The sequence below is a fragment of the Canis lupus genome, chromosome 2, assembly GCF_003254725.2.
Source record: "Canis lupus dingo isolate Sandy chromosome 2, ASM325472v2, whole genome shotgun sequence".
NCBI classification, from domain to species: Eukaryota; Metazoa; Chordata; class Mammalia; order Carnivora; family Canidae; genus Canis; species Canis lupus.
Window position 1 is genome coordinate 18,107,338 of NC_064244.1, and position 26,960 is coordinate 18,134,297.

Genomic DNA, 26,960 nt, shown 5'->3' on the forward strand with positions numbered 1-26,960 from the left:
AGAGTCAGGAAAGTAAGAAGTGTAAAAGCAGTAAAAAGAACTATAGTCATAAAAATCGGTCAAGGGACTCACACAATAAAAGGATGTAGAGTATGACACTACATACCTAATAAAGTGTGGGGAGAGAGGAGTAAGGGATGGCTTCAAACATTAAGTGACCATCAACTTCATGCAGACTGCTCTATGCAGAACATGTTATATGCAAGCCGAATGGTAACCAGAAATCAAAAATGAGTAATAAATATGCAAAAAATAAAGAGAAATGAATCCAAGTATATCACTAAAGAAAGCCAACCATAAAACAAGTAACAAAAACGGCAATAGATACATACCTCTCAATAATTACTTTGAATGTAAATGGACTAAACACTCCAATCAAAAGGCATAGGGTAATGAGATAGATAGAAAAATAAGACCCATCTACATGCTGCCTGCAAGGGATTCATTTCAGACCTAAAGACACCTGCAGATTGAAAGTGAAGGGATGAGGAAGCATTTATCATGCAAAGGGATTTGAAAAGAAAGTTGGGGTAGCAATACTTAAATGGGATAAAATAATTTTAAAACAAAGACGGTAACAAGAGATGAAGAAGGACACTATATAACCATTAAGGGGACAATCCGGGATCCCTGGGTGGCGCAGCGGTTTGGCGCCTGCCTTTGGCCCAGGGCGCGATCCTGGAGACCCGGGATCGAATCCCACGTCAGGCTCCCGGTGCATGGAGCCTGCTTCTCCCTCTGCCTGTGTCTCTGCCTCATTCTCTCTCTCTCTCTCTGTGACTATCACAAATAAATAAAAATTAAAAAAAAAAAAAAAGGGGACAATCCAACAAGAAGATTTAACAGTTGTAAATATGTATGTACCCAACATGGGATTACCCAAATAGCTTTTATTTAAAAAAAAAAAGTTTTCAATATCCTTTAGCCCTTGAAGAGCATTTGACACTGTTGACCAACCCTCTGACTCAGAGCAGTCTCTTCCCCTCTCTTTCTTTTCTCTGATTTTTCCCTTAGTTCTCTGGTGACTCCTCCTTTGTAGCTCCTCAGAGGTCTTGCTACATAGTTACCAAATGTAGTAGTTTTTTTTTCCTTTTTTTCAATTTATATATTTTTCAATTAATTATTAATTAAAATTAATTAATTTTTTTCCTTTTTTTCAATTTATATATTTTTCAATTAATTAACATAGAGTGTATTTTTAGTTTCAGAGGTAGAGTGATTCAGTGATTCATCAGTCTTATGTAATACCACTGCTCATTATATCACATGCCCTCCTTAATGTCCATCACCCAGTTATCCCATCTCCCTTGCCCCTCCCCCTCAGCATCTCACAGTTTGTTTTTTATGATCAAGAGTCTCTTATGGTTTGTCTCCCTCTCTGATTCCATTTTGTTTTATTTTTTCCCTTGCTTCCCCTATGATCCTCTGTTTTGTTTCTTAAGTTCCACATATGAGTGAGATCATAGGATAATTATCTTTCTCTGGTTGACTTACTTTGCTTAGCATAATACTCTCTAGTTCGATCCACATCATTGCAAATGGCAAGATTTCATTTTTTTGATGACTGAGTACTATTCCATTGTGTATAGATATGGTATATATATCCATGGTATGTATGCCATATACATACACATATATACACTCATACACACTATATCTTCTTTATCCATTCATCTGTTGATGGACATTGGGGGAAGCACCCAAATGCTAAAAGCAGTTAGTAACAAACATTGAGTAAGTAATTGATAGTAATACAATAATACTTTAAGAAGCAAGAGAAATCTCAAACAACTGAACTGTATACTACAGCAACTAGAAAAGAAACAACAGACAAAACCCAAAAGCATAGAAGGAATGGAATAATAAAATTAGAGAAGAAATAAATGAAGTAGAAACAAACAAACAACAACAACAAAAAGCCAAAAAACCCACAATAGAACAGATCGATAAAACCAGGAGCTTGTTCTTTGAAAAGATCAACAAAATTGATAAACTTTTAGCCAGACTTAGGACAAACAAAAAAGGAAAGAGGACTGAAATAAACAAAATCAGAAATGAAAGAGGAGAAATAACAACCACACCACAGAAGTACAAAGAATTTTAATAGAATATTCTGAAAAATTATATGCCAACAAATTGGACAACCTAGAAGAATTGGATAAATCTAGAAACATAACCTCCCAAAACGGAATCAGAAGAAATAGAAAATTTGAATAGACCAATTACCAGCAATGAAATTGAATCAGTAATCAAAAAACTTCCAATAAAAGTCCAGTACCAGATGGCTTCACAGGTGAATTCTACCTAATATTCCTCAAAAAGTTAAAAATAGGGGATCCCTGGGTGGCTCAGCGGTTTAGTACATGCCTTCAGCCCAGGGCGTGATCCTGGAGACCCGGGATCGAGTCCCACATCAGGCTCCCGGCATGGATCCTGCTTCTCCCTCTGCCTGTGTCTCTGCCTCTCTCTCTCTCTCTCTCATAAATAAATAAAATCTTTAAATAATCAACAAAACTAAAAGGCAACCTATGGAATGGGAGAAGATATTTACAAATGACATATTCAATAAAGGGTTAGTATCCAAAATATATAAAGAATTGATACAATTCAACACCCCCAAAATGAATAATCTAATTTAAAAATGGGCAGAACACATGGATAGATATTTCTTCAAAGGAGAGATCCAGATGGCCAACAGACACATGAAAAGATGCTCAACATCACTCATCCTGAGGGAAATGCAAATCAAAACTACAGAGATATCACCTCACACCTGTCAGAATGGCTAAAATCAAAACCACAAGAGGATGTAGAGAAAAAGGAATCCTCTTGCACTGTTGGTGGGAATCCAAACTGGTATAGCCACTGTGGAATGTAGTAAGGAAGTTCCTCAAAAAGTTAAAAACAGGGGATCCCTGGGTGACTCAGCAGTTTAGTGCATGCCTTCGGCCCAGGGTGTGATCCTGGAGTCCCGGAATGGAGTCCCATGTCAGGCTCCCCGTATGGAGCCTGCTTCTCCCTCTGCCTGTGTCTCTGCCTCTTTTTCTCTCTGTGTGTCTCTCATAAATAAATAAAATCTTTTAAAAAATTAAAAATAGAACTACTATCCAGTAATCACAGTAAAGAATATGAAAACACTAATTCGAAAGGATATATACAACCCTGTTTATTGCAGCAGCATTTATAATAGCCAAATTATGGAAGCCAAGTCTCCATCAACTGAATTGATTAAGAAGTGATATATATATATATATATATCACTTCTTAATCAATATATATATTATATATATATATTATATATATATGTAATACATACAGTGGAATATTATTCATCTACAAAGAATAATGAAATAATAATGAATAAGAATAAGATGAATATTATTCATCTACAAAGAATAATGAAATAATAATGAAATCTTGCCATTTGCAGCAACATGGATGGAGATAGAGGATGTAATGCTGAGTGAAATAAGTCAGAGAAAGACAAATATCATATAATTTCACTTACATGTGGAATTTAAGAAATGAAACAAAGGGGAAAAAAGACAACCCCCTACACAAACTCTTAACTATAGAGAACAAACGGATGATTACCAGAGGGGAGGTGGGCGGGGGGTGAAATAGGTGATGGAGATTAAGGAGTAAATTTATCATGAGGAGCACTAAATAATGTATAGAATTATTAAATCAGTACCTTTTCCACCCAAAATGAATATAACATTGTATGTTAACTATAGTGGTTTAAAAACTTAAGAAAAATTTGTGGCTCTCTAAAAAGCCTATTTTCTCAGCATTCCCTCCACCCCCCACTTATCAGTTTTTGTCCTCTTTTTACTGTTTTTTTTTTTTATGTCTTTACTCATTCAGCACTTCATGTGGAGTCTAAGAACTTGGAGCCTGGGATTTCAGTCCCTGGTTTCTCTGCCTTTCTTAGAAAAATATCTGCAGTCCATGTCATTGGTTCCATAAGTTCTTGAAACTGTATCTGAAATTTTTTCCATGTTCTGGGGAAAAGATCCCTGACTTTCGTCTGCTTTTCATGGAGTCTAGGACCCCCTGAATGGACTAAAACTTTTTTTCTAAGATTTTATTTATTTATTCATGAGACACACACACACACACACACACACACACACAGAGGCAGAGACACAGGCAGAGGGAGATGCAGGCTCCCTGTAGGGAGCCAATGCGGGACTTGATCCCAGGACCCTGGGTCATGACCTGAGCCAAAGGTAGATAGATGCTCAACCACTGAGCCACCCAGGTGACCCGACTAAAATATTTCTAAGAACACATCCAGAACCACGGCTCTATTTGCTTTGGGATTTTGTTGCTCGTTTCATCTTCCCTGTAAGTGTGATTACCATTAGCTTAGGTGTGGCCCTAGCACACAAGTGTCCTCTCCCGTCATCTGGACTTTCTCAGTTGCGATTATGAATTGACATTTCTGTGAGATCCTAGTGAACCTAAAGAGGGATTTCATAAGCAAGAGGTGAAGATGCCCTACCTTCTCTTTTTCTCCTGGCATCTCATTTCATTTCCATATAGCTGTACAAAGTTAAGAATGTTGAGCTGTCTGCCTTCTGCTTTTAAAATCGATTCTCCTCTTATAGTTTTTCCCCCAAGCACAGACCAATACACATATAATAAATTTGTGGAAAATCGAACCTGGATTTCAGTTTGAGGAATTACTGCTCTTCACATTCTCTCCCTCGCATTTTTAGAAATTGATAGATAATCATTTGCTTCAGCATGATGCTCACATATTTGAGAGTCATACCAAGATGCTTAAATTTAAATTAAGCATGATATGAAATGCTCCCTGTTCCTCTTTCTCTACTTCTTTATGTCACCCTTGAAAACCCCTTTGTGAAGCTCTGCAAACTTTTTGTAGGCAAATTTTATCTCAGCAGAAGATCTTTGAGCTTCAATAAGTAGTCTTAGATTCCCTAGGAACTGGCCTGGTAATTACTGCATTAGCTTTCATGAACTGTCTTCTTACTTAAAAGAACTGTATTCATTTGTGTAATCAATTATGGAAAACTAATAGGTACACAAAACAACAGTGCTGAATTTTCATTTTACTCTCCTTTTTTTCCCTTGCATAAATGCTCATGCTATTATTTGCTCTTATTTTGTTTTCGATTTTTTTTTTTTGATCCTCAAAAACCCTTTGATTTCTTTAAACGTCCCTGGGTTTCATGGATGTGAGTCTGAAACCAAAATGACTGAATATTACCAGTCACATATTTACTGAAAATTTAGTGGCAGAGAGCAGTGCTATTATGTAAACGTACACATTTATTTTAAGAGTCATGCAAATGAGATGCTTTTCAAATTACTTGTAAACAGGTATTTTGTGTCTGATTACTTTGTTACAGATAACTATCGCATGGTAGCAATTTTATTAAATTAGGAATTATCCCCTCCGGTTTGATTAGATTAAAATTTCTTGAAAGTTATTTTCTTTGTTTTTCTTGTGTGGGAGGCTCCAACGTTATAGCAGTAGATTTGTTGAGTTTTCTATAACATCAGCCAGTGTGTTGCTTTCATTTTTATTCGAGTCCCTCAAAAAATGGAACAATGAACAAAATGAACTTACAGGTCTTATATCACATAGGTTAATATTTTCTTACTACATGACAATTACATGACTGAAACAGTGCCCTTTAATGATTTAGTTTTGTGGAAGGATATAGATTCTTCAGATTAAGTTAACAGATGTTTTTCAGAAATCATAGCACTGAGTAACCAGATTCAGTTTAACCAACAAAGCTTCCAGCTAATTTCTGAAATATTTCCCCAAAAAGCAGTGCTTATGGTTTGATTTTAGTATGTCACGAGCTTTCACTTTTTTTCATTTATTTTTTTTTCATTTACTGAACATTATTATATCGCAGGCATTTTGTTTTGTAGCACAGATTTCTCAGAGAGAAGCAGGAGGCTTCTCTATGAGGGGGTTCTTTTGATTATACAAAACCATGTTCAGTTTTCTGAGCCACTGTTCCCCTCCTCCTCATATCCCTTAAATGCGTACTGTTTATGATTCATATGGGATGACTGTGATGACAGCTCAAAGCAATACATATTTTATTTTTTTTTAATTTAAGAAGATGTGTGCACTTTATGATAGGTGTTTTGGGTCAGTTGTCAGATTGAAAAAGCTTCTTTTCCTCGTTTCCTCTGCATCGGGAACATTTTTCACCGTTAATATCCTGTCATATCATCTTCTATTTGTCATGCCATACAGCATGCCTGTGCATTTAGAGAAGCAACAAAAACCACACCGTGTCATTACGTCTGCCGTATTTAATAATAGAAACGGGCTCTTGTACATTTAGAGAGTCATTCCTGTGTTAGTTTTCAGAATATAAACTTTGCCGTAAAAAATGCACCAAAGCCACATGAGATTCACTGATCTTCCAAATTTTACTTCAAAACTTATCTTTCAAGTTGTACTCGATAGTAACTGTATTGCTTTATGAACCCAGGTCAGATAAGCATCCTTTTAGGCTGCCCTGCCTTTCAAGCCCTCTGTTCCTTATTGTACTGTTTACACTGTCTTTGTTGGTTCCTTACATTGTTTAAACACTGGGGTAATGAATGTGCCAGCGTGGAGATATTTCTCCAGTGTTCAACAGCACTCCTTTACTTCTCAGTTGCAGTCATCTTCGTGTCTTCTGCTTTGATAATCATATTCTTTTATATTTTATGTTACCTTGGTCTAGTTCCTATATTCTACTCTAATACACGGGATGACCTTTCATAAGCTTGGAAAAAAAAATCAGTGCCCACATTAGCTAATAAGAGAAAAACTCAGTCATCTCAGCTGCTGATTGAATTTCCTCTTTCTTTATTCTCTTCTTTAGCCTGAGACTCGTATTGATCCCATATTGAACACTGGATCACATATCCTATCAGATTTTTCTGTGGCTGCCAGGTTATGCAGCAGCACTTTGAGAGGGTTGAGGTACAGCTAGGATGAACCTTCAGCAAAATGGCAAAGTATGTGAAGCGTTCATTCCTTTTACATTTCATGTATATTTCAAAATGTATTGAGCCTCCGCTCTGTGTCAGGTACCTGGGCTTCCCCCGCCCCCACCTCCGTTTTCTGATAGCCTGTAAAGCTTCTTTGCTTCTCTCATCTCAGTGCAATGCCTCAGGGGTTCAGACACACTGTGCAGCATTAAGTTTCCGTGTTCCCAAATCGTTTCTCCCTTGTCCTTCCTCAAAACTCCAGTTTCTCTGTGCAAGATCTCCACTGAAACGTCAAGTATTAATTCATGTTAAGCTGTGAATGATGAATGGGCGGGCTTTTCTGAACCCCATGCCTTCTATTCTTTGTATAACTGGGTTCATCAAGGACAACCACCAATATCTGATTTTCTAATTCCAAATGCATAGTCCATTGCACCTTTCTCATTTTGTAAGAGAGCCAGGGATTTGAAGACAAAACTCGCCCATGTGATTAGTGTCAATTTGAACCAGGGGTAACTCTCATACCTTTCAGTGTGACACCAGCTGAATATTCACATGGACTAATAGCACATACCCTCTGGGCTTCTGGAATTTCTCCCAGTGCTCCGGGCAGCTAGTTCAATCTCTGGATAGCTCTATTTTAATTCACATGTAGACATGTTGCTAAAAAGAAGTCCTGTCTGAAGCTCCTAATTCTTCTTATCTGCTGTGGCCGAAATGGAATGTTTTAATGCTTTTGGAAGCCATGTAAGTCACTGGAATTCTTAGATCATTGTATTTTAAATGATTCTTTTAGTTTGAAATGTACGTTCATTGTGAGCCAATTGATTCTAAAATCACAGTATTTTAGCGGGTCATCCTGATTTTGTTTTCATTTCCCTTCTTACACAAAAACTTTCTCCTCCAAACCCTGGAAAGCATGGTCTGTACTCCCTCGGTCTCCCACCCACATCTTTAACAACGCTGTTTCCCCTGTGGCCAGTAGTGACCCCACACTACTAAAGCCAGAAAGCATTTTCCATTCTCATTTTGCTTGACCTCTCACTTCTTACCAATATTCTGACAGTCTAGACCATTCCTTATTCCTTGGAAGGTCTTCCTACTTAATTTCTGTGCCATTCCATTTGTTCTCTCAACTCCTTCCTCCTTATCCCCCTACCAATCCACCCTCAAGTCCTGATTGGATTTTGGGAATCTCTTTTGAGAGCACATAGTCCCTGCTGGCACACGGCAGGAGCCCTAGCACTGACTATGGCTGGGCGTACACCGTTGGCCTCATCGTTCCCTCCCCTGTGGACCGCTGCAGGGACCTGCACCCTGTCCATCATGCACCATGCTGGTGTCCTTCACCGCGCCACCCCCCCCCTCTTGACACAAGAGCCAGATGGATTTTTTCTTGTCTTACTTTTTTTTTAATTTTTATTTATTTATGATAGTCACAGGGAGAGAGAGAGAGGCAGAGACACAGGCAGAGGGAGGAGCAGGCTCCATGCACCGGGAGCCCGATGTGGGATTCGATCCCGGGTCTCCAGGATCGCGCCCTGGGCCAAAGGCAGGCGCTAAACCGCTGCGCCACCCAGGGATCCCCATGGACTTTTTTTTTGAATCAGGCTATGATCTGTGGTCACAACTTGCTTTTGCCACTCTCACCACTGCTCCTACCAAGCCCTGTGTTGCTGGGCCACTATGCACTCTTTCACCCTCACTGCACACCACATCCCTTGTGACCTTTTCTGTTCCATCTTGGTTCGTCTTTTACTGCCTCACATGTACCTTCATCCACAGTCTTTCCAGCCATCCCCCCTGCCTGTCCTCCTTCCTCTAGTTCATGTGTACTAATCTTTTAGATCCCCAACCAATTATCCCTTCTTCAAGAAGACCTTCCCTCAACAGCCTGATCAGGTCATTGCTGCTGTCTGCCCTATAATGCATTCTCCTTTGTAATACTGATCACAAGTATGAATTTCCATGGTCTGTGTGGTGTGATTACTTCATAGACCTGGCAAATCCATCACCCGTGTATTTTCTAAAGTGCGCAATAATGATCAGAAAATATTTTCATCAGGAGGATCCTAGAATCTTTCTCAATGGTTCTAAACATGGGTCAAGGCTCAGTACAGGAACTAGGGGTTGGAAAGCGTAGTCCAGTTCCTGAGCTCAGAAGCACCCGCTCAGCTTCAGGTTGGCTCCATGAATCTTATTATTGACCTTTCCTGTTTGTTCCGCAGGGCCTTTCATTTTATTTTAAATTTGGTCTCCCCCGTGAATGGCTGAGTTCCCACTAGAGTATCTTCAAGGCACCTTTGACAGGAAGCATTAGAGCAGTTTGTTATTTGTGGCATCATCACTATCACTTTTAGCTTAAGCCACTCCTCCCAGCCGGTCTCTTTATCAAATGGAGAAAATACCTTCCTCTGTGAGTTTTTATGAATATTCAATATGCAAAATACAGTCTGTTATATGGTAAAGTCTCAATACTTGATAGCTATTATTACTTTCAGTTTAATATCTTTCTAGCTTGTAATTACTATTCTACTAAAAATAGCTTAAACTCTTGTAAACTCTTGCCATTTGTAAGACACCTAACAAATCCAATGAGTAGTGGTAAAGCTGGAATACTTTCAGTTCCAGTCCTCTGCCTAGGGAGACATGTAAACATTTTTAAGCCTCGGTTTTGCTCTTGTGATGCATTTCGTGTGGATTATCCCATGTGTTTGATAAGGACCAGCATTTCCTATTTAGTTTATTCTATTTGAACTTTCTTTGATCTTTTCATGATGGAAAATAGGTCACACAGAGCAGAAAATATTAAGCTTCAGCTTTCTAGGTTATAAACTCCCTGTGCATTATTTGCAGCGGAAAAGGACTTGCTTTTGTATGAATAGTCTCCCTCTCTTTGGTAACGTGGTAACATCTCTGATGTCTAACCAGGAATGACTCGGAGTTGCCTGAGAATTAGTCAGCCTGATGATAGGCAGAGCAGAGTTACAGGTTCTCCCCTTCCTCCAGATTATCTCCTCCCTCCTCCCCACCACCATTGACAATGGGTATGGGTGACAAGCTCAGGGTGGGACTGGATGATTCTTATCTGTTGGGTGAAGCCTGAGGGCAGAGATGAAAAGTCAGGATATGGAGAAAAGCCCCTCCAAAAGCAAGAGAATAAGTGTACAGTTCCCCAGACCAGGCAGAAACAGAAGCTGGGTTTTGGGGCTGAAGCCAAAAAGGCAGAAGATAATGGATTCCACAGTGAGCCGTAAGTGCCGTCCTGGAAGGGCGCCTGAGATGTGGGTTGGCCTTCCATGGCTTTCCAGGAGCACTTAGGGCCCATTTGTGCATCTGAATCAGAGTCATTATAGGACTGGGAGCTGAGCCGGCCTCTTAGCTCTCCTTCCACCTGTGCAGGACAGAGACTCCGATCCTTAGCCCAGAAGGAGCCCTTTGTGATACATGTGCATTGCTTTTTCATTGAATCACACAATGAGGATTTGGCTTTGGAAATTCAAGACTAAGAAAGGATGAGACCTTATAGGAAAGAAAGTGGTGTAAACAAAACATACTGAGAGCACTTCCCTTAGGAAGTGCTTCATAGATAGCATGTCAGCACGTTTACACATAAGGCTGATTCTCATTATGATGATAAAACTTGGTTTTCACAGGGCTGGGTATTAATTCAGGCTCTTACATATGTTACCAGACAGTATCGGAAAAAGAAAAAAAAAAGGTTTCTTACCTTCCCTTTTTCTCCCTTTTAAAATATCTGACCAAGTAGAAGTCAACAAAGGTTTGGTATAAATGACTTCTTTACATTCTCCTCATGCATGGAACCATAAAGGCAATGACCTGGATTTTTTTTTTTTTTTTTGGTCTGCAAAATAAAATATATTCAGAATTCTTAACATTCATCTTAACAGTTGATTTTGTATTTTTAGAACCTGTGTTTTCCACGCTTATGTAATTCACAATTGACTTTAAACCTGATAATTTAAAAAAGGCAGGGGCCAGTCATGTGATGAGAAGACTAGCAGGGGCCTTGAAAGGTCAGTCAAGTCACAGCTTTGCCCTCCTTCAGAAGGACATCAGAAGCCAGCCAGCTGCTCGAACAGCTCTCCTGTTTTCACAGACCTCACAAACCTGCTTTCTCACCAGCTGACTTCTAGATTCCTTCTACCAGTTCTCCTGCTGCAATGTGACCCCATCTTCCCTGAATGAGCCTCAGGATGAATGAAAATAATAAAAGGTCGCCACTTTATTATAGAAAGGCTGGTGCTGGCCCCTGGACCCCTGGCAGGGAAAGCACCACCACTCTCCCAGGGTCAGAAACCTGTGTATTCCTCTTGATGTCCTGTCCTTTAGTCCTCTCTTCCAATCAATCACCAAACTGGAGCAGTCTCACATCCGAAGCATGTTTTAGGCTGATCTGCTTTCCTCTGTTCCGCATCACCACCCTGGTCTGGTTCTTTATGTGGGTCCACTTGCCTAAGTGGACACATATGGCCATAAATGGTTTCAGCATCCAACCATTGAATCAAATGCTAGTCTAGGTGTTGCTGCAAGGGTACTTCGTAGGTATGCTTAACATCTACCGTCAGTTGACTTCAAGTAAAGGAGATTACCCTCAATCATGTGGGCAGGCCTTGTTCCATCAGTTGATAACCTGAAGAGCAGAAAACAGGTTTCCCAGAAAAGAAGAGATTCTACTTCAAAACTCTAGTAGCCACTCTACCCTGAATTACCAGCCTGGGTCCTTCCCTACAGATTATACACTTGCCAGCTCCAGCAATTTTGTGGGCCAATTTCCTAAAATAAACTTCTTTAAATAGATAGGTGGGCCAATTCCTTAAAATAAACTTCTTTAGTTAGATAGATACATATGTAGGTAGGCAGGTAGATACATGGATAGACAGACTGGTGATTCTGTTTCTCTGGAAAGCCCTAACAGATAGAGCTACTCTAATTATTTTTTAACTACCATCTATTTATCTCTTAACTGGTGTTCTGGTTACTTGTTGTGGCATAATCAACTGCTCCATAACTTGTGATGGAGTCATTGGAAACAATGACTTGATAGTCTCACAGAACCATGAGCTGACTGGGCTCAGCTGGGGAGCTCTCAATCAAGGGCCATACGCTCACTGTCCAGAGGTGGCTGGAGCTGGAGTCATCTGAGATGGCTCACTCCCACAGCTGGGGCTTGATTCGGGCCTTCGTAAGCATTCAGCTAGGCCAGCTGTCTCTGCCGCCTTCAGAGGAGTCCCTACATGTGACTGGAGCTTCTTACAACATGATGACTGGATCCCCTCAGGAAGCGTTCAGGGAGTGAACATTCCATGAGACCCAGGCAGAAGCCACAAGACTGTTTAGGACCTAGCTTCAGAAATCCCAGAATGCCATGTCTGTGACATTCTCTCAGTTAGAGAGTCAGAAGGCCAACCCAGATTCAAGGGGAGGAGTTTAGGTTCACTTTCTTGACTTGAGGAGCAATGTGTCTATATGGTACAAGGATGTACCAAGGACAGCCATCTTTGGAGACTACTTACAGCCCTGGCCACTGCTGTATCCTCCCACATGATCCCACCACCTTTGTCCAGACCCCCAGTTTGTCTTCCTCAAGGACGCTGAAAATGCTTATGTCCTAGTGTCACTGCCTTATATAGTAAGGCCTTTGGTGACTTACCCTTTCCCATAGAAGACAGCCCAATAGTTCGCCTTTGCTTATTTATAAGACTTTTCATGATATAGTTCTGCAGTGTTCCCCACCTAGTACCCTGCCTCCCAAGGCAGATGGGATTTTTTTCAGGATTTTTGCACGTTCCGTGCTGTCTCTCCTTCAGGCTCTCACACTCCCTGTTTTGATGGGTCACTGTGTCCTGGTCGTTTGTCCTGGCCTTTAGTGTGGCTGTGTCTTCCCCTCTGCTTTTTTTGTTTTTGTTTTTTCTCTGTGTTTCACATTAATGTGTCTCTTTTATTTTTATTTACTCATTAGAGAGAGAGGGTGCAAGTTGGGGGAGGATAGGGTAGGAGAGAGGGAAAGAGAGAAAGAACGAGAGTGAGCCTTAAGCAGACTCCCCACCCAGTGTGGAGCCCAATGTGAGGCTCGATCCCACAACCTGAGCTCATGATCAGAGCCAAAGTCAAGAGTCAAACACTTCATGGACTGTGCCACCAGGGCTCCCTGTGTGTTTGATTTAATTTTCTTGATTTCTTTATGGTTTTGGTCTGTGCTTTCTCTATTGCCTTTCTCCTTTCCTCTACAGCGACCCATCATATAAAAACTGAAGATTAAAAAATATTTTCTGAATTAATTAGTGTTCTATTCTTCAGAAAGTTAGAAGCTTATGAATACAAGGCTTCTCCTGTCCTTTGCTCCTGCCACCTCCTGCTGTTTTTCTTCCCATGTGGGTCAGCGATGCTTAATGCAGATGAGATTCCCAGTGTTTGATGGGTTTTCTCTTCTTCAACATAGTTAACAAACTGTTGTCACCTTTATTGCTTTGCTGGGAAGCCTTATTCCCTTCCTGCTTTTGTTCTAAACTCTACCGTCCCAGGGTATAAGACAAGGGAAGGGACAGAGTCTCCTTCATTCCTCGACATGTTCCCAGGGCCTAGCATGGTGCTGGGAACACAGGATGCTCTTGGCAAATTTTTATGAAATGAAAGAATGCCATTAGGGAACGTTAAGAGTTCAGGAGGACCTAGAAGATACCATGTCATACAGCCACTGTCTTTTTTTAAGAAATGATTTCTAACTCCATGGAGTTGTAAGTTTATTTTCTTTCAGTGCTTTTAACTGTTTGGGTTCAATTCCCCAGAGAGAAATGTCTTTCTAGGAACTGACTTTCTTTCCAGTATTTGGAGTTGGATGGGTTTAAATCTTTAGTCTCCCAGTTACTAGCTGTGTGATTCCTTTGGGGAATTAATTTTTCTGAGGTTGTTTCCTCAATTATAAAATAAAAATAAGAATCTCTACTTCAAAAGAATATTATAAGGATTAAATGTAATGTGTAAAACGTATTTGCTGTGTTACCGGCATAAGGGCAGCCATATAACAAGCAGTAGAATAGAGAGCCAGAAATAAAACTCACATATATGGCCAATTGATTTTTGAGAGGGGTGCCAAGACCATTCAATGGGGAAATGGACAATTCTGTTAAAAAAAAAATGATGCAGAACAAACTGAATTCCCATGTGTGTAGAAAAAAAGTTGGACCCCTTCCTCACATCATATACAAAAATTAACACACAGTAGACCAAAGACCTAAACTTAAGGACAAAACCATAAAATTCTTAGATGAAAATAGGAGAAAATCTTCATGATATTGAATTTGCCATGATTTCTTGTGAAACCACTATCTTATCTCCTGGCCACCTTGGTCAGTGCCTCACCCATTAAGTAGATCTCACATCTTCCCCCCACCCCACCCCTACCCTTTGCACCCTAAAATCTTTTGCTTAGGGGAGGCCCTTTTAACCTTTAGTTAAACAAACTCTAGTCATAGGCCCCCAGGCACCCCCAGTTGGCCTTCCGCTCTAGCCTCCTGCCACTGCCAACCATCCTCCTAAGCACATTTATTTTTATTCATTCACTGAACACATATTTGCCCTGTGTTCCCTGTGTGCCAGGCACTGTACTAACACCTTCATACCATCTTCCCCTCTCCCCCAGTCAGCTGCAGTACCCTTCCTTGCCGCATGTATCATAACCTCATCTATGTCAACCTGTATGATATTGAAATGATACCAAAATGCCAGTTATGTTTTATGTCTGCCTCTCCTAATGTAAGTAAGGTCCCAGGGAGCAGGGCCCGTCATGCTTTATTCATATTTGTACTTAATGATTTGTAAGTTATAATCCTCATGACCATCACCTGATGAGTGCCTAGTGAATATGTGCTGAACTGTTCTGTGCATGGGTCCTAACTCTGGATCGTACACTTGAACGGATTAAATCTGATTCCTTTTGAGTCCATATAATATTTTCAGGCAGCTCTTAAGTCCCTCCCATATATGCCCTTCTGCAATCTGGACATTGTTCATTTTTCACCTGTCATGAATTTCAGCTCCTTCATCAGCAGAGCCACTCCCTCCAGACAGGCCCTGCCTTCTCAGTGTGCCTTTGAAAGCAAAGTTGACACAACACATCCAGGCACACTGAGTGTACTTTGAGCATCACGAGTAGAGTGAGTCTCTCTCCTTTTTTTCTAGCCACTGTTCTTGTAATTATGTTGTTTACATCACATTTGAATTTCAGAAAGCTATTACACAGTGCTGTTCTCTGAAGTTAGTTTAAAACCTGCAAATCTTAGGGGCACATGGGTAACTCAGTCGGTTAAGCATCTGACTCTTGGTTTTGGCTCAGGTCATGATCTCAGGGTCCTTAGATAGAGCCCTTTACCAGATTCTGTGCTGAGTGGGGAGTCTGCTTCTCTCTCTCTCTCTCTCTCTCTTTCTCTCCCTCTCTCTCTCTCTCTCCCCTCCTCCTCCTCCTCTCTCTGCCCCTCCCTCTGCTCCCACTCTCTCTCTCTAAAATAAGTAAAGTTTATATAGTTTATATAAGTTTATATAGTTTTTATATATATATAACCTGTAAATCTTAGTCATTCCTCAAAGGCCTCTGACTAGGGATGACTTATTTGCAATCTTTCATACCAAATTATTCTTTCTCTCCCACCTTCCGCATGCCCCCACACCACAGTGCTGCACACGCAGGCCACACACAAACACCCAGACACACAGAGCCCTGTGCACCCACAAGGGCATGACAATGTGTGTGGAGACTGGGCTGGGATGTCACATCATGTGGCATCAGCAGCTACACGATATAGAGGCCATTTGAACCCATAGTGCTCTCTTACGTTTTTTAAATGTGCTTCCAATTATGGACTTGAGGATTCTAGAAAAAATCTATTGGGTAGTAAAATGTGGTCCAAACACACACATATTGGGGATCCCTGGGTGGCTCAGCGGTTTGGCGCCTGCCTTTGGCCCAGGGTGTGATCCTGGAGTCCTGGGATCGAGTCCCGCGTCGGGCTTCCGGCATGGAGCTTGCTTCTCCCTCCTCCTCTGCCTCTCTCTCTCTCTCTCTCTCTCTCTAGGTCTATCATGAATAAATAAATATTTCAAAAAAAAAAACCAAACACACACATATTACTTATTTAATGTCCCCCAATTCCTTTGTAGGGAGCATTGCACATGATGGCACTTTGTGGGCAATGGCCTGAGAGCGAGCTCTATAGTAAGGGTTTGAACTTTAGGTCTGAATCTTAACTTTACCGCTTACTGTTTTACAGTTTGTGGAGGAAGAGAAAGGATTTTCACTCCACCCTTTGAGTTCTTGGCTGAGACCCCCATAATAAATGAGAGATGAATAAGAAAAAACAGATTTATTGACATGGAGACCCTATGGGAAACTCCCAGGGAAAGATGAGTATTTCCCTCCCCGCCCCCAACCAGGTGACTTAGAATTCAGGCCCAGATCCCATCCTAATGGGTAAGGGTTGGAGGGAGGTAGAGCTCATAAGAGAGAGTAAATGACTTGTAGGAAAAAGGAGAGCTCATAGAAGACTGGGAGGTGTGACCTTTGAGGACAGAGTCTGTCTGAATGTACTGTTGACTTCTAGTTCCCTCTTCTGTGATAAGAATCCACCTTCCCTCGTTGGTGGAACTGTCCAGCAGGGGATTTATGACAGCTGAGCTCCTTCAGGCAGATAAGGGGAGTTCAAAGAAAACTTCCTGCATTTGCTGTTTATCAAGGGCCTGCTGCTCAAAATAATCAATGTACCAAAGCAGCCTATTTGGGGGTAGGTGCATAACCTGCTCCCCTTCGAATGCATCTTTGTAAGCCTATTTATTTTCTTCCTTTCTAGATCATCAGTAAGATAGAGATGATGTTTGTTATATTCACCAGTGTGTAGACCATGCATCTCAGTAACTAGCTAGGTACTACATGAATATGAATGAATATGTGCTGTGTGACCTCCTAACTTTTATAAGCCTGGGTTGTCCTCGACTGTAAAATGAATCAACTCTCCCTATTTTGTAGGGTTCTTGTAGGGGCTTACTGGGATAATATCTGTGGAACATTTAGCATTTAGTGAGAATGCACTAAAAAGCTTCATATGGTTATTAGTGGTCAATCAGTGAATTTATATAATGTAGTAGAGTAGGAACAGAAGAAAGCTCAAAAAAAGGGACATCCATAGGAAAAGAGGAATTCGTTGTATCACTTGACCCAAGCATGTTGTGGTTGTGGCAAAGGAAAAGAAATGTGACTGAGAACCTATCAGGATGGTAATAAGTCTCTGGGAGTTGTATGGGCTTTCAGGTTTTACAACTCCTTTTCTGCAGACCATATGAGAATCTTAGAGCATGGATCTCAGAAAGAGGTAGCTCTTGATTAAACCCTAGAAAGTGCTTGTTCCTTCTGTCTCACCCTGCCTGTACCACATCTCATTAATGAGTTTTGGAGATTTGGATGAACAGAAGAGCTGCCTGTGAGCTCTGCGCTGGGACAGTTAGGTTGTTAGCATTCGGTATGGACTCTGGAGCCTGAGGCGCTAATTAACATTTCATGGGAATCCAGGAAGCATCCCATTTAAAACTGAAGAGGAATTTTGACCTGAGACCTAAAACTGAACAGGAAAAAACAAAACAGAAAAATAAATAAAATAAACCAGGGAGACACTGAGTACCTGCAGCATAAAAGAAAAAGGAATTTCTGCAATTTTAATATAAATCCCTTTCTCCGAAGTATATCTGCTGGACCAACTGTGATACAAAGGTGATTTGTGCATTTTCAGATACCGTCTTCATAGGTGAAGGCTAAATAAACATGGTAAGCCCGATGCTTTCAGGACCAACCTGCTTCTTGAGAGTTAAGCGCTTTTGAAGCTATATAAATTCTTTCAGTTCTGGAACTCCATGCGGTACACAGGGTCTCAGTTCTTTACTAGGCACAGAGAGGAGTGTCTTTGCTTTTGGAAACTGAAAACTGGATTTTGTGGAGGAAGTTGCTGAAGGTATGATCATCATCAAGCTGGGGGTTTCTTTTCCCTAAACACTGGGGTGTGTTGGCTGGACCATTTTAATCTTGATCTTGTGGGGGACCCTGTATGTCATGTAAACCATGAGCCTTGAATGTCTCAGCTCTATATAGGGTTTGAAGCACTTATATGTAAATTTTTTGCCACCTTTGAGTTGTGCCTGGGCAAGTTTTCAGTGAGGCACTATCAGAATTATTTTGAGAAGCCCTGTGTTATGGTGGTGCCCTTACAGAAAGCATCCTGAAGTAAGAAGCTCAAGTGAGAATACGACCCCCCAGTTACAACATACTGTAGTGTAAATTGCAGAGAATTGAATGTCAATAGACATAGATTGGAGTCATTTATCACCTGGGTGCCTTGGTCAAGCCACTTAACCTCTCTTGACTCCAGTTTTCTCATCTCTGAAATGGGAGTAATCTTCTGGCTCTCTGGTTGTCATGGGAATCAGGTGATATAACGGGTGTGAAAATTCTCTGGGAAGAGTGTGGTGCTTTACAAGTTTATGATGGCATGCTGGCCTGGTTGGACATTTCCTATTGTGGACGTGGAATGACATGACACGTGACAGACAATGTAGGTGTCATGGTCAGAGCATGTTTTCCAGTGTCTTAGTTTTGGCTATTATCACAAAGTACAATGGCTGGGTGGCTAATAAGCAGCAGACATTTATTTCTCCTGGTTCTAGAGGCTGGAAATCTGAGATCAGGGTGCCAGGACACTTGAGTTCTGGTGAGGGGTCTCTTCCTGGTTGCAGACTGAGAGCCTTCTTATTGTCCTCCTGTGGCCAAGAGCAGAGGGGGGGTGGATGTAGGTTCTCTGAGGACCCTTAAAAAGGGTACTCATCCATCACAAGGACTCCACCCTCATGACCTCACTTAACCCTGATCACCTCCCAAAAGCCCTACCTCCTAACACCATCACAGCGGGGATAGGACGTCTACACTGGAGTTTTGAGAGAATACAAATGCTTAGTCCATGATATTCTGCTCACAGTCCACCAGAATTCATGTCTTTCTCATTTGCAAGATGAATCCATTCCATCCCAACAGCCCCCAAATTCTTAACTGGTTCCAGCATCACCTTCCAAGTTCAAAGTCTCATCTAAATATCCTCTAAATCTAAATATCTATATCAGATAATGGGTGAACTTGAGGTACATTTCATCCTGAAGCAAAATTCCTCTCAGCTGTGAACCTGGGAAACCAGACAAGTCATATGCTTCCAGAATACCCTGGTGGGACCAGCACAGGATAGACATTCTCATTCCAAAATGGAGAACCAGGAAAGGAGGAATGACCGGTCCCAAGCAAGTACAGAATTTAGCAAGACAAACGTTTTAAGCTCTCAGGCTCACTGGGGCGGGAGGTGAGGTCCTGTTCCCGGTCTATGCAGGCAGGGATCCTGTTGCCAGATGGCCCCACCCCCACAGCTTTGAGCAGAGGCCATCTGACCTGTCGAAAACAGGTCTCCCCTTCTTGAAATCAAGGATGCGTTCCCGATAGCTTGAATAATTTTTGGGGTCATCCTTCCCTTATCTTGAAGTATAGAGTGTGTTCGCAGCCAAATAGCTCTGCGGTCCCAGAGCTGGGTAAAATCTCAACCCAGCAGCCTTTCTTTGCTCCTTGCTGTCTCCTTCCTCTGGTAGGAGGTAGTTTTCCTGCTGGGTGGCTGATTAAGTCTGTGGTTCACACCCACACTAATCTCCTTATCAAACAGATGCTTGGCCATACTCTTAGTGTTCTCTCCTGAACATACTTTCTCAGGTTTTTGGTTTTTTTTTTTTTTTTTTTTTTTTCAATGTGGATAGGCTGAGATTTTCCAGATCTTTTGACTGGAAGTCCTGCTTTTGACTATAATTCCATCTTCAAGTCATCTCTTCTTGCATTTTATGATAAGCAGTCAGGAGGAACTAAGCTGCTCCTTCAATATTTTGTTTAGGAATCGCCTCAGTTCAATATCCAGTTTCAGCACGTACCTTCCACAAAACACTAGAGCTCAAACACAATTCAAAGCCAACTTCTTTGCCACTTTAAAAGAAGGGTCGCCTTTTCTCTGTTGTCCTTTCATAATTACATCTCCTTCATTTCCATCCGAGTCCTCATCAGAATGGCCTTTATGTGTCGATATGTCTATCTGCTCGGGATCGCTTAGCTATTCTCTGATGGAAGCTTTGTCTATAGCTCTCCTCTTTTCTTCCTGAGCTCTTAACAGAATTGCCTCTAAAATTCTGTTCATGGAAATCTAAGCCTTTTCTAGCAAGTGCTCTAAAATTCTTCGCATTATCCAGTTCCTAAGCCATTTGTGTATTTTTAGGTATTCTCAGCAGCACTCCCCGTCCTTTCTCAGTACCAGTATCTGTATCGAGGCTTTCTAGAGAAACAGAGCCAGTAGGATATATCTTGATACATGGGAAGAGATTTATTTTGAAGGATTGGCTCACACAGTTGTTATGGAGGCTAAGAAGTCCCATTGTCTCCCATCTGCAAGCTGGAGATCCAGGAAAGCTGGTGGTATAGTTCCAGTCCAAACCTGAGCCCTGAGAACCAGAGAAACCAATGGTGTAAGTTCCAGTCTGAGTTACATGGCCCCAAAACTCAGGGAGAGGGTGCAGGGGTGTAAGAAGTTCTCTGAAGATCTGAGAACCAGGAGCATGATGACTCACAACAAGAGATGTTGGGGGCAGCCCTGGTGGCTCAGCGGTTCAGTGCCGCCTTTGGCCTGGGGTGTGATCCTGGAGACCTGGGATCGAGTCCCACGTCAGGCTCCCTGCGTGGAGCCTGCTTCTTCCTCTGCCTGTGTCTGCTGCACTCGCTTTCTCTCTGTGTTTCTCATTAATAAATACATTTAAAAAAAATAACAAGAGAAGTTGGATTTCCCAGCTCAAGCAGAGAGCAGATTGGCCTTCCATCTTTTGTTGTACTTAGACCGTCAACAGATTGGATGATGCCCACCTGCACTGGGCAGGACAGTCTTCTTTACTCAGTCCAGTCATTCAAACACTCATCTCTTCTGGACACATGCTCACAGACCCAGAAGTAGCTATCTTGGCATTGACTTGGCCCAAATCCACCCATAACGTTATACATCACATACCAATAGTGTCCTTTTTATTTTTAATGTTTCCTGTCTTTTATATAACAAGGGGAAAGGTGCTATGTGCCCATTATTGTGAACATAACTAGTTGATTCTAGAGTCCCCAAAGATTAGAAGCGACTGTGTTTGGGGATGATGGAAATGAGATAGCAGAGATAAAATTCCATTTTCTTCTATGTGTCATAAGTACCTCAGCTTTATACTGACACTGGCTGTTACAGGGGTCTCTACCACATGGATGAGCTGGGAAGTGATAACATAACTTTATAATTCTGCTACTGAATATAAAGCCTTAAAAAGTCCCATAGGCCAGTTAAGACAAGCTTCAGAAATGAAATTTTGCATAACTATTCTGATATTTTCCCTGGGAGGTTATTATGAGTGATAAGGTGTTTCACGTTGATTTTTGATAGTGATTTTTTTAATATGAGTGCAAAGGCAATGTCTAAACAGCTTCTGACACATCCATACAGTGGAATACTAGTCCAGCAGTGAAAAAAGAGCAAACTACTGGTAACACCCAGCAACACAGATGAATTGTAAGAGCACTTATACTGAAAAGCATACATTCTATATGATTCTGTTTATATAGATTCTAGAACAGGCAAAACTAATCTTTGATTAAACTCATCAGAAAAGTGCTCGTCTAGAGGTGGGGAGGGCTGGAGACTGGCTGGGAGGGGATATAGGGGATTCTCTGGGGGGGTTGGCAATATTCTGTATTTTTTCAGGAGTTTGTGCACATTTTTACAAGGTCGTGCACATTTTGCAAAATTTCTCAAATGTGCTTATGATTTTATTTTATGTAAATTTCCCCCAAAATAGAAACAAATGATGATCTACATATTAAGGTCTTTAGGACTGAAGTGTACGGATATCTGTATTGACTTTGTTTTTTGTTTTTTTGTTTTTTTTTTTTTTGTATTGACTTTGCATTGTAATCACCACCACCACAAAAATGCATGGATGGATGCACAATAAAGGCAAATGTAAAAAAAGTTCACAGAAGAATCTAGCTGGTAGTTGTTCAAGTGCTCTTCCAATTCTTCACATTTTTCTATAGGTTGGAAAATGTTATAATACAGTGTTAAGGATGTAATTTCAGAAAAAAATTTAATATAAGAAAAACATGAGAGACGCGGCAGTTAGTGTTTGTTGGTGATGTAATATTCTTAAGCACTGAATATCTTTAGAGAAATCAAGCTACTTGCCAAAGGTAAATGAGAATTTATTCCATTACCTTTGCTCAAAATGTTGCATAAAAGAGATATTTAAAATGATAAACACATAAGGATTTCTGAATTCGCAGTATGCCACATGAGTTGTTGAGATCAAATTTATTATTAAAAAACCACTTAGTGTCCTGTTTTTGCCTACACGTCATTTCATTTTCATTTTTTCCTTTTGTTAATCTCCGCAAACTATCTTTAAGACGCGGTAGGCTCTGAAATCCAAAGAGGGATAATAAGCAGGTGATAGAATTCAGTTAAGAAGAATGTACTTACTTATTTATTTATTATTTATTTAAAGATTTCACTCATTTATTCATGAGAGACCCACACACACACACAGAGACAGAGAGAGAGAGAGAGAGAGAGAGAGAGAGAGAGAGAGAGAGAGAGAGGCAGAGACACAGGCAGAGAGAGAAGCAGGCTCTGTGCAGGGAGCCCAACGTGGGACTCGATCCCGGGTCTCCAGGATCACTCCCTGGACTGAAGGCGGTGCTAAACCGCTGAACCACAGAGGCTGCCCAGAATGTACTATTTTAATGATAATAAGTTAACTGATAAGGATTGTTGAAAATATTGATTTTAGGGTACAAATGATATCACAGCACTGGCTTCTCATACCCTGAGGATTATTGAAATTTGGGAAGACTGGAATATAATTCAAAATGACTGTGACAGATTAGAGCACTGTATTTTTTCAAAAGGACAAAATTCAACAGGAACTTGTACAAAGGTATACCCGCCAGGACCAAAACCAATAAATGGGGAAGGACCAGTTATGAATCTAGGATGTCAGCAACAATAGTGTCAGTTCTGTTCATTGAATATTCACTGTCCTTTGTGCTGTGGTTGAACCCAGCTTTGATACATATTTTTTAAAGTTTTTGTTTAAATTCTAGTTAGTTAACATATAGCGTAATATTAGTTTTGGTAGTAGAATTTTGTGATTCAACACTTACATACAACACCCAGTGCTCATCACAAGTGCCCTCCTTAATACCCATCACCCATTTAACCTCCCCCTCTTCCAGCAAACCTCTGTCCTCTATAGTTAAGAGTCTGTTTGATATGTATTTTAACACGGAGAAGTAAGTACAGGTTTAAAGAGCAATAAGATGACTATAGTAATGGAAGACTGGTCCTAGGAAGAAAATCTGAAAAGAGGAACTTCTCTAAATGCTCTTAGATTGAAAGCTTCAAGTTCTGCGTGATTATTTGATTATTACCATTTCAATTACATGAAGTGTTTTTATGGAGAGATTCTATGAAAAACTATAATAAGGGAAATGGATTCAAGTGAAGAGATAGGTGAGTTGTGCAAATGGAAGGGTCTCTTGACTTCAAGGTTGATTAAACGCTAGAATAATTATCAGTGATGCTGTGGAATCTGCATACCTGGAGAATTATGTAAACAAAATATAAATTCTGAGTGGATCTAGATTAACCTGCCAGAGGTCAGGGGCAAGCCCTGATGATCCCTGGAAGGACCTAACTGGGTCTATGTTCTATTAATAATGTTTCACTCCACAGTAAGAGTTTTTAAACATAACTTGATACTAAATTACATTCTTTCTATAAGAAATGGCAGCTTTAAATTCCCTTGGCTTAGAAATTCCCCATGTTAATTTACAGTAGTGTGTGGATAGCAATACTATATTGTATACTTGAAATTTGCTAAAGGGATAAATATTAATTATATCACCACTAAAGAAAATAAAATAGTGATAATTATGTAAAGTAATGGATATGTCAATTAGCTTGATTGTGGTGGTGATTACTCCTCAATATATAAACATAGCAAAACATGAAGTGGTACACCTTAAATATAAATAATTTGCACTCGCGAATTGTATCAGTAAAGCTAGAAACAAATCACTGTGTTGAATGATTCTTCTTTTCATTGGACTTGTCTCCTGGTAAATGACTACATGTTGCTTTGGTGACAATTTGTACACTGTCCTTAATTTAGTTTCTGTACTTTATAATTATTATAAAATAATTATGTTATATCCTGTCATTTTTCTCTTTAATGTTACAACATTATCATTAGGAGGACATTTTTGTACGTGAACCATTATGTTCATGAGTATTTTCTGTTGGTGAGAGGGTCCTTACCTGAGCGTAAGCATCTTTCCCATTCCCTGCTCTTTGATGCTGCTAGGTTATCATTCAACTGTCCAGGCCAGTTAGGGTGGAAAGAGATAGAAATGTCATCTATGTGAATGATTTCTCTTCTTTCTGAAAGTCAATATGGCAAAATCCTCTTGCATTTTACATCGTAGCCTCTATTTCTGGTTTCTTAATCTCGTCCCATGGTTCACTTTTTTTCTTATCCTTCGCAGAGCAAAACTTGCTTCCTGTTGTGATGCTGCTCAAAACTTCATTGTTTCTCAGAATAACACTCCAGCTGGGACCAACATGAGTTATGAGGTGGAAAGCAAAAACGAAATCCTAATTAGAGAGAACATTTTTAATATGTTTCCAGTGGTGAGTAAAGATTTGTTGTGGTTTATTTGTGTCACCATTCCAGGTGACTTTTCTCCCATGTTATGCTGTAACTTATACTAATGGAGGAGTTAATTTAGAATTAAAATACCATATGTTGCTTTGATATAAAAGATGGTTATAGTGGTCCATTTTAAAAAGGCAGTTCTGAATGCAAGTGGCTCTTCGGGGAGTGGTATTTATATCTTACATGATAAGCTCTCCGAGTCCTTGAGTCTTCATGATTCATCCTTGCGTGAGATGAGGTACTTGGGCTTTCTGCATAGTAATTACTGGGGCTTGGGAAGAGGACCATTTTTCACCTGGAATAAGGTTCTTCCAGTTGTCAGTTTTGGTGACTGACTCAATTCCTTCACAAAGAACTGTGGGTTTATGTGGCTAATCTTTGGGAAGTAAATATGCCAGGCATTTGTGGTCAGTGGGGTTGCCTAGGTGGCTCAGTTGGTTAAGCGACTGACTCTTTGTTTCAGCTCAGGTCGTGAGATCAAGCCCTATGTGCGGCTCATCTGCTTCAGATTCTCTCTCTTCCTCTCCTTTATCCTCTGCACCTCCCGCTTGTGCTCTGTCTCTCTAAAATAAATAAATAAATCTTTTTTTAAAAATTTTTTATTTATTTATGATAGTCACCGAGAGAGAAAGAGAGAGAGGCAGAGACACAGGCAGAGGGAGAAGCAGGCTCCATGCACCGGGAGCCCGACGCGGGACTCGATCCCGGGTCTCCAGGATCGCGCCCTGGGCCAAAGGCAGGAGCCCAACCGCTGCGCCACCCAGGGATCCCTAAATAAATCAATCTTAAAAAAAAATTGTGGCCAGGGAGCATAACCTCACATTTAGGGATTTCTGTGGGATATGTTCATTGATGTATCCCAAGCTCCAGAACATTTCCCAGTGCATATATGTATTCATTACCTATTCATTAAATAAACTAATGAGTAATGATACAGTATTATTACAAGAATAAACTTCTTAAATATAAATCCAAACTTGGAGAGAATTTTTGTCATGAAGAACATCTCATTGCTTATAAACATACACTCTTGGTCTTTTTTTCATGATTGGATTAAAAGCAATTAAGCAAGTCAGTCTGGTAAAAAATGGAATGACCTTATATAACACAGTTTACCAACTGTAGAATATTCAGTGCTTGCAATTAATTCCCTTTTGTTGGACCTTTGACTTCTTTCAACTAATTTATTGGTCCTGTAAGTTGTTCCAGTTTTTCTCTTACTATTATAATTCAAAGGAAGACTTATTGCCTGGGAATGATTTAAAAAATGAATAGAAAATGATAGAGAAAAAATATGGCAAATTTTCTAGAAGGAAAAAAAAAGCCCCCCAAACCCCACAAAGCATTTTAAAAATGCCTTCATGATGCATTAAATTTACCAATAACTGAAAAGATAAGTACAGAATGTTTATATTCCCAATCAAGGAAATTCACCACGAGTAACTCTTTCACCCTTGGAGTTTTTTCTAGCATTTTCTATGCTTTAGACTGATGAGAACAGAGGAGCTGCTGGGATTTATTTATTTATTTATTTATTTATCTATTTATTTATTTATTTTTGGCTTCTAATTGGCACTTTGAAAAGAATAACCTAGGCTTAATAATTCTGTATGCAGTTACCAACAGCAGCCATTTCCCAAATTTGCATTGATTTTTCAAAATTGGGAAGGAGGTAATTCTGAAGTCAGTACCAAAACAGTTGCAAAGTGGGCCATTTTCCTGTGTTGCTTCCAGCACTCCCTTTGTGGAGATGAGGCATTTGAGGAAGCTGGCCTCCTTCCTGCCCCCCTCCTTCCTGCACACCCACCCTGCCTGGTCTCTGCCACACTCCCCTCAGGAGAACGGCAATCACAATGGGTACTTTTGATAAATGTCATGAAGTCATTTCCTCCAAACACTTTGCTAAGTTATTTGAAAAGAAAACAAAGTTGGTTTTTGTCCAGAGCGAGCAATGGGGAGGCATTGCTCAACCTAGCACAAATTTTCCACTTTCTTAGAAGATTTTTTTTTTTAAGAAGCATTGGAGATTCCTCTTACTGATACATGAGATCCCAAAGCGTATGGGCCTTTTTTACCCCGGTGGACCAAGAAGCAGAGAAAACATGCGT

General features: G+C 40.5%; 1 protein-coding gene across 1 annotated transcript in view; it reads left to right on the plus strand.

Annotated features, from left to right (window-relative positions):
- Positions 1–26,960, plus strand: part of ST8SIA6 (ST8 alpha-N-acetyl-neuraminide alpha-2,8-sialyltransferase 6) — a 138,761-nt gene that overhangs the window by 103,797 nt on the left and 8,004 nt on the right. Inside the window, exon 5 of the mRNA XM_025445373.3 lies at positions 24,683–24,827. Coding sequence (XP_025301158.2) covers positions 24,683–24,827 — 145 coding nt within the window. The remainder of the gene's footprint in view (positions 1–24,682; positions 24,828–26,960) is intronic.